The sequence below is a fragment of the Alexandromys fortis genome, unplaced genomic scaffold (assembly GCF_014885135.2).
Source record: "Alexandromys fortis isolate MF-2015 unplaced genomic scaffold, M_Fortis_MF-2015_v1.1 scaffold_1, whole genome shotgun sequence".
In the NCBI taxonomy this organism is placed as follows: Eukaryota; Metazoa; Chordata; class Mammalia; order Rodentia; family Cricetidae; genus Alexandromys; species Alexandromys fortis.
This window is the reverse complement of record NW_026067927.1, coordinates 38,935,905-38,950,296: the sequence shown is the minus strand read 5'-3', so window position 1 is coordinate 38,950,296 and position 14,392 is coordinate 38,935,905. Positions and strand designations below refer to the sequence as shown.

Sequence of the window (14,392 nt, the reverse complement as noted above, 5' to 3'; positions counted from 1 at the left end):
CCAGAGACATCGGATCCTTCTGGAGCTGGAGTACAGGTGACTGTGAGCCACCCAACACGGGTGAACTTGAGTCCTCTGCAAAAACAGCCACTACTCTTAACTGCTGAGTCACTTCTCCAGTCCCTGAAGATGAACCTTTCCTTCTTTTAAGATTTATTTTTTATGTGAGTGTTTTGGTCATATGTATGTCTATACACATGTGTGTCTGGTGCCCATGGAAGCCAGAAGAGGGTCTTGGAGACCCTGGAACTAGAGGTATGGGCAGTCATAAATTGACGTGTGGGTGCTGGGAATCGAACCTGGACTTTTGCAAGAGTTACTCATTCTCTTAACCATTGAGCCATCTATCTAGCACTCAGGAGCTTAAAAGCAACTATTTAGAATAGGAAAAGAATATGTGAAATAAATTAAAGAAAATGCAGATAAACGTATTTTAAATCCTGAAAACTGTGTATGCTGTGTCCTTCCTCTAGGATTCCAGGAACAGCTGGCTTACAGGGATTACTCACCTGGGCGTGGTGACGCTACAGTGGCCCATAATAAATGTAATGAAATGCCACTGTCTGCCTGGCAAACAGATTATTAGTTCGGCTCCCATGAATTTTCAGAACCAAAACGTCTACATAAGAGACTATCACAAATTTTTAAGAGTGTGTTTCAAGTCACACACAGCTACATAAAAACTTCCAGCTGTTGAAGGTTTGGATTTCAGTCAGGTCTCTTTAAGGGCTAAGCTTTGCCATCTCAAAAATGGGAATAATTGGGTTTCCCCTAGAATTGTTCTTTCCTCATTTTTAAAAGATTGTGTGTGTCTGTACGTGCTTGCATGTGTGTGTTGTGGCATGCAGGTGTTGATGGAATCCAATAGAGTGTCAGATCCCCTTGGGATGAAGTCATAGATGGTTGTGAGCAACCCACTGTGGGTGGTGGGAAGTGAACATTGGTCCTCTGCAACACCAGCTACGGCTCTCATTCCCTCGGCCACTTCGTTCCTTAACCGCATCTAACAGAGGCATACTCTAGGTTGCTTGGTGGTCACATTCCAGTGGGTGTAACTTTTACAGAGTGACAGGAACACCCGATTTATGTTAGCAGACCAGGTACTGACTTTGTGGGCCCCTGGAAATGGCTCAGTAAAAGCGCGGACGGGCGCAGATGATTGCCAAGATCCACAGATCGGAAGGAGAAAACCAACTCCGACAAGTTGTTTGTAGAACACCTACCACTTAGCGTGTCCCTTTGCTTTGCAACATTGTATCATGATCCTGACGCCCTAAATCAGTAGGATTGAGTTAATATTTATGTACAAAGTTTCCAAGACAGAGTCTTGGAATAGCCAAGGCTGGTATATGTTCCTCATTTTAAGACTATTGGCTACAGAACCAATGGATTTAAATTTGTTATGTGGTAAGCATATAAATAAAAACGGCTTTATTTTTTCCAACACTTCCTATGTATTAGTTGCTTGATGTTTTTGAGGCATTTAGAACACTTCGGATAACAATGAATGCTGGGCTAGAAAACAAATTGACCAATACATGTATTCCTCAAAATAGAACCTTTTTGTTTTGTTTTGTTTTTGAGACAGGGTTCCCCAATGTAGACTGGACTGGCCTCGAGCTCAGAGATTCTCCTGTCTGTCTCCGCCAAAATGTGACTTTTCATAAAAGTCAAACTAAATCACATGAAACAGAAAGAAAAGAGGAGGAGTGTACCCTGGAGCATGAGAGCTGGGTAAGCCAGAGGCTTAGGTCGCCGGTCTTTCTTCAAGGTCGGCCACGAAGCCTTCGCTCACACCTTGAGTCACTAGGAACAGTTTGGCTCAGTCTCCCCGGAAGCCACAAAGGGGCCTCAGGGGATCCCGTCCGAGAGCGCTCGGTAGCAGAGCCCGCAAGAAGAGAGCCACCCGGACCCTTCGGGCCGCACCCGCTGCGCGCGCCCGTCGCTGGGCGGAACCAGGGCGGCGCGTACTTCCGGTGCGCGCTTCCGGCCCGCGGCGGAGCGCGGGGCGGAGCACCGCCGGCCTCCAATCGCGCACAATGAGACGGCGCTGAGCGCCGGAAGTGGGGCCGAAGGAAAACACGGAGAGGAGCCCGGCCCGGACAGGAAGCGGCGGGGGACCGCAGCGGAGCTCGGTGAGTGCTCCGGGGCGCCGTCTCGTCGCGTCCCTCCCGGACTAGCCTCCGGGCTGGGCCCGTGGCTTACCCCGGGCCCCGAAGAGCCCGTCTGCCCCGCCCCGAGGTACGTTGGCGCCGTCCTTCTCGGGCCGCCTCAGCCCGGCTGCGCGCCCGGAGCCCTCGGGTTCGAGTCCGTGTCTTCACTTTGTGTCGGGGCTCCGGCCCTGGCCCCGAAGGGACCCCCGGAACCTTGTCAATGGCCGGGCGCTTCCTGCTTCCCAGTCCCCACGGCGCCTTCGTCGCCGGTAGTGCGGGGCCGCTGCCTCCATCGCCTGGGGACTCCGCTTGTGGAAACTGAGGCACACAGGGGTGGGGCAGCCGAATGGGGAAGGAAAAGGAGTGTCATTCCGCGGAAGATTGTGGTTGGTGTCGAAACCGGACTTGTCCGGGGCTGGGCTAAGCAATCGGGTAAGTCAGCTGGCGTTGCCCCTCGGTCGGGAGCCCGGCCCTGAGACTGTGGTACCTTGCTGGGGAGTGTTGCTCCTTCCTTCGCCCGGCCGTCGCGCCGGGTCTGAAGTGAAAAGGAGAGCCGAGAGAGGGCTTGGTCTAAATCTGTTCACATAGTTTCGGCTACTTTGACACTTGAAAGTAATTGCCAACTTTTTTTTTTAATAGACTTGGGGGAGTTTTGTAACATTGTTGACTTAGGATGTTTACTTTGACGAGAGGTGTTTTTTTGCTACATAGAAGCTAACCAAGTTGCTACCTTAGTTTGTGAGGTTATAGAAGCATCTTCAAGTTTGGTCGGAACATTAAAGACTGGTTTTTGTGGACACTAAAGGGCTAAGCCTCCTAACTTCAGGAATGCACTAATTATTAGGAATGTGTAGCAGTTTTATTTTTTTAATGGAGATGCGTTAGAGTATTTGGTATGACATCATTTTGTTTCTGCCACAATGCCTTCTTCCAGGTACAAAGTAAGAAAGTTGAAGTCAAAGACCATGGGAGATACAGCAAAACCTTACTTTGTGAAGCGCACTAAAGACCGTGGAATTACTGATGATGATGATTTCAGAAGGGGTCATCCCCAACAAGATTATTTAATAATGGATGATTATGCTAAAGGCCACGGCAGTAAAATGGAAAAAGGCCTTCCCAAAAAAAAGATAGCGCCCGGGAACTATGGGAACACCCCCAGGAAAGGACCATATGCGGTTTCCAGCAATCCATATGCATTTAAAAACCCAATGTACAGCCAGCCTGCTTGGATGAATGACAACCACAAAGATCAAAATAAGAGATGGCTGCCAGATGAACTTGCTGGTAATGCAGATAGCTGGAGAGAGCTCAAGCCGGGACCTAGGATTCCCACCATAAGCCGGTCAAGGAAAGACTCCTTTCAAGAAAGTGACGAGTGCTACAGGTGGCCGGACGGCAGAGGCTGCAGAGCAGCCAGAAGGCTGTTTCAGAAGGACATCACCGGCCTGGAAGCCATGTCAGAGATGGAAGCAGGAAGCCCTGGTATGCTTCACGTCTCTAGGTTACGTGTCTGTATTCTTTTTTCATCCAAATTAGTTTTGTTATTTTCAGTAATGAGCTATTTAATGTGATTATGTTAGGGTTTATAGTGCTATACTTGGGTAACTCAACATATTTCAGACGTTGGACTGTCACAAGCTCAAATCCAGGCTGGGCCGCCAGGGTACTGTCCCCCAAAACTCAAAAAAAGTAAGGTCCATTTTACATTATTAGTAAACACTTTATAGATGAGGGGGGTCATATGACCTTGGAGGTCACACTGTAATTTCTGAGTAATGTATATGTATTTTTATGTTCATAATTTTAACTTTAAAATGTGTTCATAATGTACATGACAATTTCAAACTAAAATATTTAATGTGAAGACAGTATAGGCTGCATATATTCCAAAGAGAGGGTGGAAGAGGTAGTGGTGCAGCCAGGCGGTGGTGGTGCACGCCTTTAATCCCAGCACTTGGGAGGCAGAGGCAGGCGGATCCCTGTGAGTTCGAGGCCAGCCTGGTCTACAAGAGCTAGTTCCAGGACAGGAACCAAAAGCTACAGAGAAACCCTGTCTTGAAAATCAAAAAAAAAAAAAAAAAAAAAAGAGGTAGTGGTGGGGAAAGAGAAGGTTTGGGGAGAAAAGGGAAGCTGAGCTGCTGTTAAACAAAGCCATGTGGGGCCTGGGAAGTTGGAATACAAGCATTATGACAGAATTTGAAAATGGGTATTTAGAGGCCCAGAATGCAGATAAAAACAGTGCTGCTCCCATTCAGAAAAATCAAAATCTGTTTCTTTTTCTGAGAGTTTCATGTAGTCAGAGCTAACTTCACATGCTTTATAATAATTATACAAATGGTTGTACATTTTTCTAAAAGGTGCAAGTAGATGTTGTGTAGCAATTATTCCTCAAAACAAGAAAGTTATTTATTTAATTGATGTATTTACTGATGTGAAATAAAAGTCGTAAATTGGATGCAAAAATGTGAAAACTGTTTATAGTATGAGAGTGGACTAAAATTGCTTTTTTTATTTTTATTTATTTATTTATTTATTTATTTTTTGGTTTTTCGAGACAGGGTTTCTCTGTGGCTTTGGAGCCTGTCCTGGAACTAGCTCTGTAGACCAGGCTGGTCTCGAACTCACAGAGATCCGCCTGCCTCTGCCTCCCGAGTGCTGGGATTAAAGGCGTGCGCCACCATCGCCCAGCTTAAAATTGTTTTTTTTAAAGACAAGTGTCTTAATGTGTAGTGCTAACTGACCTGGAACTTTCTATGTAGACCAGACTGGCCTGACAGCGATCCTCCTGCTTCTTCCTGGGCTAAGGTTTAAAGAGCCCTGTCTCAAAAACAAAACACACACACACACCATAAAAAGAACCATAGCCTACAAATATTAGAGCTGGGCAAACTAGAAAGGCTGTTGTTGGAAGTTGTGCAGACTGGAGAGGTCAGACTGTGCAGACTTGTTTATACAGTGCTGGGTGAGAAAGTGAAACTCAAACTGAAACAAATTGGGTGTTCATTCTGTCACTCTGGCCATTCCCTCAGTCTTGTAGGACCTGGAGTCCTGAGAAGGAAATGGAATATTTATTGGTATTTTGATTTGTTTGTTTCTTTTTTAATAATTTTTTGCATACTTAAGTATTTCTATATTATAGCATTCATGTAGATGTGGACACTAAATTACATTTGTCTTACAGAAACTATAACATTAAGATGTGTGTATCACATTCCTGCAATCTCAGAAGTAGGGAGGACAAGGCGGGAGGATGGAGAATTTGAGGCCAGCCTGGACTACATGACAAGACCTTGGAGAGGGGACGGTTAAGAGTCTTTTTTAGGCCAGGTGTGGTAGCCAGGCCAGTCTAGGTTTCAAGAAAAAATAAAGCAAACAAATAAAAAAAAGGGCAGGACCATCCTGAAAACAAAATAAAAAAAAAAGGGCAGGGAAAGGGACTTTTAGAGTCTCGTACCCTACTGAGACTGGGCTGGATGACCCACCTTAAAAGGTGAGTGTTAAGCCAAGCTGAGTGTCACTGTTATTCTCAGAGTGCAAGAGACAGAGGCTAGCAGATCTGTGAATTTGAGGTCAGCCTGGTCTACCTAGTGAGCCAGCCAAGGCTGCTTAGTGAGACCCTGTCTAAAATCACTACTGCTGCTGCTGCTGATACAGTTATGGATCAGTGTTTTGCAACTAGAAATATTAAAGGGGCTGAGTGCAGACCTAAACCCTCTTACACATGCTCACCCCCTTTTTAGGAATAACTAGGGAGGCGCCTCAGCAGGTGCAAAGTGGGGTACATTGTCCCTGCATTTGCAGAAGCTCATTTAAGTATGTATGTTTATATGTATGTATGAAGTCCAGGCGTGAGTTTTAAGTTCCCAAGTGAAGAAATTGAAATTTTCCCTTTTGAGGCAGGGTCTTCTGTTATATCCATTGGTGGGTCTGGAATGCTCTATGTAGATAAGGCCACCTCAAACTCATAGAGATCCACCTTCCTCTGCCTCCTTTGTTCCAGTATTAAAGGGGTACACCACCATGGCCTGCAACAATAAGGATCAATCAAACTATGAGATGTGATAAAAAAAAAAATATATTAAAGTTGATTTTTAAAACTTTTTAAGTACTGATTTTTTTTTTTTAATTCTACATTATTGCCCCCTCCCTTAGCCTTCAAATGTCTAATTGTCAGTGTAAAGTATTTGGGGCAAAGTCATTCATAGGCTGACTGGAGGCATCCATTCAAATGTCCTCTGTGACTGGGTTGATGTCCGTATGCAAATAAGAAGTGAGGGACTTGGAATGCTCACAGACAGCTGGGGTTGACACTCAGGGAGCATGAAATCTTGTCAGTGGTAGAGGAGCCTTCTTGGCTGTTTTGCTGCTCCAGGGAGCTTTCCTCACAGTTGATACTGCAAGCCTCGATGGCCCTGTCAGTTCTGTCTGTTCCTGATGTGGAACGGTGTGTACCACAGGGGCCTTGTGGGGATTTCTCTTCATTTTGCATACTGGGAGGTACAAAGCTCATTTCTGGTATATTTTAAGTTGCAGTTTAGATCTTTATTTTACCTTGGCCCTGTGTCCTTAGCAAGTTGCATAGTTCTCTGAGTCGGCTCTTGTCACCAACTGCACGATGGGGTAATCTCAGCACTGATGAGGGGATTACTGTAGCGATCACAGGAGGCAGGGCACATAAAAGCACTTGCGTTTTCCCTCCACCATGGAATGAGATGGTGATGCTTGCTGTTGCCATCACCCAGCCCTTTCTTCAGCTCTCCCTTGCCTCGGTGTCCCAGTGTAGCAGAGTGCACAGCTGATCACAGCCGTAGCTGATTATTGTCGGTTGGTGGGTTGTCTTCCCCAGGCTGCACATCGTGAGGTCTTCGGTGCCCGCGTGCATGTTGGGCAAGTGTTCTGCCACCTAGCTAAGTTCCCAATCTGGCAGTGGCATTCTTTATTTTTGTAAGATGTGAATGTGTGTGCACACCTGGATGGCTGTCTGTACACCATCCATATATAGCAGCCCGTGGTGGACAGAGAGGGCATCAGGTCCCCTGGAACTTGACTTACTGATGACTGTGAGCCTTCTTAACTGCTGAGCCGTCTCTAGCCCCAGCAGTGGTATTCTTTAAGATTGGAAGTCCTGCATTTCCTTTTCTATCCAGAATTCCCTTCTGAAATTAGCTAGTGCATTGCAATTGCTATACTGGTCATGAGTTCCTCTGAAGGCCAGAGAGAGGTTGCTTTATGCAAAATCTCTCCCAAGCACTAATTTATGAAAAGTCAATAACAACCATTCCATCTATTTAATCAGAATTTTTAAATAGATTTATTTTATTATTTATAAAATAGATTTGTATTATTGTTTATGTGGGTTTGTGCATTGTCCATGCCTGCATAAGCTCTATGGTGCTGGGAGCAGACCCCAGGTCTCTGCAGGAGCTCCTTCCAGCGAGCCATCTCTCCAGCCCTCATTCAGAGGCTTAGCTCGGGTATAAATATTATCTTAGCCCCACGTTATGCTTAGCATGCATTGTCTTTCAGAACCTGATAGCCCCAAGGCCACGCCCCGTGTTTTTAAAGTTCAGTCCCACAATTGTATGCTTCACAGGTTGAAAAGTAGTTAGCTTGAATTTGTTTATTTGTTCTAAGGATTATAGAACTAACAAAAAATTCATAACTTTATTTCATCTGAACTTTGATTTTTTTTTTTTTTTTTTTTTTTTTTTTTTTTTTTTTTTTTTTTTTTTTTTTTTTTTTTTTTTTTTTGTCTGCCAGTTTTTCCCCTGTGGAATGTGCTCAATGTGCCGGTGGTATTTTAAAAAACTAAAGCCAAAGTAAAGTGGGAACTGTGTGTTCTCAGTAAAACTTTGGCTTGAATTTTTTCTTCTTAATGAAGAAACCCAATTGTGATTGAAGGCTAAATTTGTATCTAAATGATTTCATGCAGTCACATAAGAAAATGATCAATTTCTGAGCTCTTCAAGTCCATGCAGTGGTGTCCTTCTCCGCTGGGAGTCTTCACTTAAAACAAAACAAATATGAACACCTGGTGCACTTACAGTTTGGTTGAAAATACTGTATGCGTACATTATATATCAAGTGTATTGGAACTACAGTTACATCTGCTCAGCGGGAGACTTTGACTGTTGCATGATTGTGCTCAGCAGCGTAATGCAGTGATTTTTGTGGTTGGGTGAATGTAGAGAGTGCTTTCTCCATTGTTCAGTGTTCAGGCGTCACTTGCCCATCACTGGAGTAAGTTCCTGTGGGCTGGGGGAGAGCACGGGGTCTAGCACTTGCCAGCATATGTTAGGACCTGGGCTCAGTCCCCAGGGCTGTGTGTAAGCAAGTGAGTGCAAAGGAAGAAAGTTGTACTTCTTACTCCAAGTGATGGTACTCACCACTGCCACTGTTGTCCCCTAACTTAAGAAAACAAGAAACAGCGGTCCAGACCTCGGAAGCCACGGAGGACTAGAAATGAAGAGAGTGAGCAGGATGGAGAGTTGGAGGGGCCTGTGATTGACGAGTCTGTACTTTCAACAAAGGAGCTTCTGGGCTTACATCAGGCCGAGGAACGGCTGAAGAGAGACTGCATCCACAGGCTAAAAAGGGTAACATATTTGTGCATACATTTTCTGGGTCATATCTGCTTCACTTTACACTCTTAGTATTTGCAACATTTGCCTCAGTGGATTGGGTTTCCACTTCTTTATCCTTGTGTAAGTCTGTATGTTAAGGGATAGACATTCAGTGTGGTTTAAGAAAATCAAGAGTCACCACCATTGTAGGTAGGCAAGAATGATGTTCAGTTTTGAAGTGATGGGGGAAACCATTCTTCTGGCTAATTTTGTTTCTGTAAATGTTTGGAGATACACCTTTTTTTCAATCTTTTCAAACTGTAGCGACCAAGAAATTGCCCTACAGCAAAATACACCTGCAAGCTGTGTGATGCTCTGATGGACTCCATCCCGTTTGCTCATAAGCATATCAAGGAGAAGAGGCACAAGAAGAACCTCAGGGTGAGTCTGGCTTCCTTACACCCCAGAGACTGCTCCACTGCTCCCTGTGTTTGCAGAGTAGCCCTGTGCATTTCCCCAGTACTGAGTCAGGATGTAGGAAGCCACTGGCAGGAGGCACATGATGTCTGTTGTTCATCCATGTTCTTGTCTCCTTATTCCTGCCTGCTCCTTCCTATCCATATTAACTACATGGTGCGTGCCTGAGTGTGGATGTGGTAGGCTGAAGACCACCATGTCTAAGATAAGGAAAGCACAAAAAATTCTGCAAGCTACTGTCTCAGTGAGAAGTGAAAGGCCAGAGTACATATGAGTTTTTAATCTTACCATTGACGTTACAGGAAAAGCAGGAGGAAGAGTTGCTCACTACACTGCCCCCGCCCACACCCTCCCAGATAAATGCAGTTGGCAGTGCCGTTGACAGAGTGGTGCAGGAGTTCGGTTTACACAATGAAAACCTGGATCAGAGGCTAGAAATCAAGCATGTCATGGAAAGTGTCTTCCAGCACAAACTACCAGGTATTTTCTAGATTCATTTTTTCTGTTTAGCAAGAGTACCTCACAGTTAACGTTACTTCACCTAATAAGAATTAACTTGGGCCAGGCGATGGGGGTGCTCGCCTTTAGTCCCAGCACTTGAGAGGCAGAGGCAGGAGGATCTCTGTGAGTTTGAGGCCAGCCTGGTCTACAGAGTGAGTTCCAGGGCAGGCTCCAAAGGTACACATAGAAACCCTGTCTTGGGGTGAGGGGCGGGGAGAGAATTAACTTATGGCCTAGGCACTGGGCTGCTGCCTATAATACCAGCTTACCAAGGCTCAGGTCAGTGGTCCCAAGCTTGAGGCCAGCCTGGACTACATAGCCAACCCCATCTCCAGAAACAAGGCATTACTAGGACTTTTTTTGCTACATCAGAAAAGGCCCCTTTTTAGTGTTCTGGTGTTGGTGGTGTTTTGGTATGTGTGGGCAGTGGGGTAGAGGAGGGGTAGTGTTCATTTTGTTTTGTTTCCCTTCTTTATTCTAGTGGATTGGTCTGGTCTGAAATTTGCTATTCAGTCCAGGGTGATCTTGAACTCATGAATCCCCTCCCTTAGTTTCTCGTGGGCTGGAATTACAGGCACGTGCTATCACATCTAGCTCTAGTGTGTGTGTATATATGTGTTTCTGACTTTTCCCAAGGTAACAGACAACTTACATGCACTGTCATTATATGTCTCTTTCCATTATACATTTTATTGTGTGGCTAAATACAGTTAAATACCCTGTATTATTGAGAAGCTATGAGGTCTGTGTATGTTTGGTTACTTTTGATCTAAATTAGCATAGGGGTTTTTAGTTTGTTTGTTTGTTTTACAGTGCTGAAAGCAAACACAGAGCCTTTTGCAAATGTTAGACATGTGCTTTGATATTGGCTGAGCCACATCCCCAGCTCTTATTTTTTAACTAGCCTTATTTATTAGACTATTTTTATAGCACTAGAGATGAAATCTAGAACCTCATACATACTAGGAAATTCCACTATACTGAGCCCTAGCCCAGTTCATCGAAAGGGTATCCTGAAGTAATTTTTAAGTTATATGTGTCAAAATAGAATTATATTTAAATGTACATGAAAGAATTGTATAGAAACTGGGTTTTGAAGCCTAGTGTATATTATGTGCTATTGTTTTGTTTACTCTTGCAATGATTTCCAAGTTGTGTCTGTCTTTTGCCTTTTTTTTTTTTTTTTTTTTTTTTTTTTTTTTTTTTTTTTTTTTTNTTTTTTTGGTTTTTCGAGATAGGGTTTCTCTGTGGCTTTGGAGCCTGTCCTGGAACTAGCTCTGTAGACCAGGCTGGTCTCGATCTGCCTGCCTCTGCCTCCCGAGTGCTGGGATTAAAGGCGTGCGCCACCATTGCCCGGCTGCCTCTTTAATTTTAGAGTCATCGAGTTATGGGGTTAACTTTCGAGGGGCAAGCTGTCTGTAACATTTAAGGCTGGGGCAGTTACTGCCTGACAGTCATTGTCCGGTCCTGCACAGCAGCAGACTCACCCACACACTGGCTGGGCCTCTGTAGGCAAGTGACTGAGGAGCTTAGTCGGCTCCGGAGTCTTTCCTGTGTGGCAGAATTGCCAGTGAATAGCAGACAACCCCGTCCAAAAATCCCACAAGGCCCCAGCACTTGGAAGGCTGATGCAAGAGGATCATGAGGTCCAGGCTACCTGGGGCTGCTTAGTGAGCTGCAGGCTGAGGGAGGGAAGAGAGCTGGAGTCATGGCTTAATTACATCACGACTCTGAACTACTCATACCGAAGTTATGCACATGACGGTCATAACAAGCAACCAAAATTAAAAGCACTTCCTCTTTTGTTTTTCCCCCGAGACAAGGTCTCACTGTGTAGCCCTGTTTGGATTGAAACTCACTCTGTAGACCAGGCTGGCCTCAGACTCAGAGAGCTGCCCACTTCCTCCCAGGTGCTGGAACTAAAGGCGTGCCCCACCCCGCCCGGCACACTGCTCTTTTAGCAAGGTGTGGGTGCAGACGTGAGTCACCTGTGTGCGTTTATAGCGTTAATTTCAATGCTTCTTCCACTGTGCCTAAAAGACTTTCCCCATCAAGGGGAGCTTTATCATTTTAAAAAAAAATTAAATGATTTGAGTGACTTCTTGGGTTTCACCGGTTTTCCATAACAAAGTATATTCAATTTTACAAATAAAATTTACTAAAGTTACAAATGACCAGGAGATGCCCTCATGAGGGGATGAGTAAACTCCATCTCTCTCCTCAACCTTCCAAATGTGGGGACTTGGGTGTGAGCCTCACCACACCCAGCTTGTCACAGTTTAAATTATTCTGTAGTATTTTGCAAATGATTTTCAGAAGTGGTTGTGTTCTGCTCAAGGCGTTTGTTCATGCTGTGGTGATTCCTACTGAAAAGTCACTTCAGAGCTTCATGTGGTGGCAGTTCTAACGCCTGGGAGGAGGTGGGGGCAGGGGCATCAGAAGTTCACAGTTATTCTCGGCTACAGAGGTAGTTAGGTGCCAACAGGGCTACTTGAGGCCTTGCCTCAAAGACCTGTTCCCTCACAAAAATGACACTGTTAGCTGGGTGTAGTAGACAAGCCTGGGGTTCCAGCTTTTGGGAGGATGCAGCAAAATGATTGCCCCAGGATCAAGGCATGTAGCACAAACTCTAACTGGTGTTAATAACAAAAACCTAGAGTCAGATATAGGGTTAATGCTGAAGATCAGAGAAGCAGCAAAGTGCCAGCCACTAGAGAATTCTTTTACCTCTACCAGTGCTCAGACCAAAGGGCTGATCCTGTCCTCAGACTGCATCTCCAGACTGCATCTGTCTCCACCAAATCTCAGACTCCAGTGAGCTCTTGTGTCCTCCCTCATATTCCTCCCTCAGCCCAGCCATCTCCCTTTCTGTTTCTATCTCCCTAGTGCTGAAATTAAAGGTGTGGAACTCCCAAGTACTAGGATTAAAGGTGTGTGCCAACATTGCCTGGACTCTAGTGGCTTAGCTCTGTGCTCTGATTTTCAGGCAAGCTTTATTTTTTAAAACAAACACAGTATCACTACAAAGGCAAACCTGAACAACAGCAAGAACCCTTACTTTTTAGTGAAACCTACTCCATATACTAAGTCAGAGCTCCCTGTGCATTCTGACACTAGAAAGAAATGCTTGTAGTAGCTCACGATGTACTGAGGTTCTAAAACCAGGGGACTTTCCACATTCCACATCAGGATTTTAAAATGTGATCGTGATCATAATGTGATCATTAGATGCTTCAGAGCCTGTGGCAGGGTGGCTGGAGTCAAAAGGCTGAGCAATGGCTTTGTAGTCCTCCTCTGCGAGTATCTGGGCTCGGATGGTCTTGCTTCTGGGCGCAGCTTTGATAGTTTTGGGTTTTAAACAGCAGTGTTTGGTTACAGCTTTTGAGAGATTTTAACTGTGACTCCCATATACTTACTTGTTTCTAGACTGTTCTCTTAGGCTGTATGGATCTTCCTGTAGCAGACTCGGCTTCAAAGACTCAGATGTGAACATTGATGTTCAGTTTCCAGCTATCGTAAGTACAAAATGATGTGCTGGACTTTGCAGTCATCAAGAATTCTCTTATTTGTTTAGCTTTAAGAAAGGTTTTATGTTTACATGCTGGTATGAACTCACTCACGTGCCCTTCCTACTCTGTGTGTGTGTGTGTGTGTGTGTACACGCGCGCGCGTGTGCATGCATGTGCATGAATGCCATGTGTGTAGGTGTCCATGGAAGCCAGAGAGAGCATCAGATCCCCTGGAGCTTGTGAGCCACCTGGTGTGAGTGCTGGGATCTGAACTCTGGTCCTCCAGAAGAAGTGCTTTAACTCCTGCGGCCCTGTCTTTATTTTAAGCTTGTTTTATTGCGGAGAACTTGGCCACATTTGTGTGTATTTTCATTTGGCTGGGCAGACCTGCTTGGTCTTAGAATATCAAGCCAGTTGGTGTCCTTATCTTTTCTGTTCCTCTCAAAATGTACACAGAAGTCACTTTCTTCTTTGTTTTGTTTTTCTGTGACAGGGTTTCTTGAAAGCTTGAAGCCTGTCTTAGGACTAGCTCTTGTAGATCAGGCTGGCCTTGAACTCGCGGAGATCCACCCGCCTCTGCCTCGCTGGTGCTGGGATTAAAGGCGTGCACCTGGCAGAAGCCACTTTCTTAATGGAGTGGTGGGTGCTCTTGGGGACATTAGGGGCAAGGCTTTTAGATCTGAGAATTCTCAGGATTTGATTGCTGATGAGCGAGTCCCTAGGGCTCATATGGATTGTGAGGAAATCAGGCCTCACGAAGCCATTTTGTCACCGTGTTCCTTTCTAGGACTTTAGCTTTGGCTGGTGTCAGCCTGCTGTGGTGCACAGTGGCATAGGCTTTTCCAGAGAGCGTGCTCCAGACTCTTGGCTGTCTGATGGCAAAAAGTGTAAATTCTTTCCAATGTGACCTGGATGTGAATATATTTTGAGGCTTAAAGTGTGGCCATGACAGCTTTCCCTGAGAATTTTCATTTTTATGTCTTCTGTCTGTCTGCAGCTTCAGAATTTTATTGTTTTACTTTACAGATTTTCATGTTTATTTTTCTACAGATCTTTTCTACTTACTTTTGAGGTGTATGGATCTTGCGAGGGTGTGTATGTGTCTATGAATTCAGAAGGTTTAAATTCCCCTCATAAAACCAAACTTTCTATGACAGGAAGGCAGAGATTCAAATAGTGTATGTTT

The 14,392-nt window shown here is 45.0% G+C and overlaps 1 protein-coding gene across 8 annotated transcripts in view; it reads left to right on the top strand.

Moving 5' to 3' along the window:
• The first annotated feature begins 2,034 nt into the window (after window positions 1-2,034).
• Tut7 (terminal uridylyl transferase 7) overlaps window positions 2,035-14,392 on the top strand; it is a 50,724-nt gene continuing 38,366 nt past the window's right edge. For 2 of the 8 annotated variants that reach the window (XM_050144525.1, XM_050144521.1), the window contains exons 1-6: window positions 2,126-2,585; window positions 3,088-3,638; window positions 8,571-8,752; window positions 9,044-9,160; window positions 9,499-9,676; window positions 13,124-13,212. In XM_050144525.1, coding sequence (XP_050000482.1) covers window positions 3,119-3,638; window positions 8,571-8,752; window positions 9,044-9,160; window positions 9,499-9,676; window positions 13,124-13,212 — 1,086 coding nt within the window. In that variant the 5' untranslated portion in view covers window positions 2,126-2,585; window positions 3,088-3,118. Of the gene's footprint in view, window positions 2,586-3,087; window positions 3,639-8,570; window positions 8,753-9,043; window positions 9,161-9,498; window positions 9,677-13,123; window positions 13,213-14,392 lie in introns of all 8 variants that reach the window. The other 6 variants (XM_050144520.1, XM_050144519.1, XM_050144526.1 and 3 more) reach the window with 6 other exon arrangements.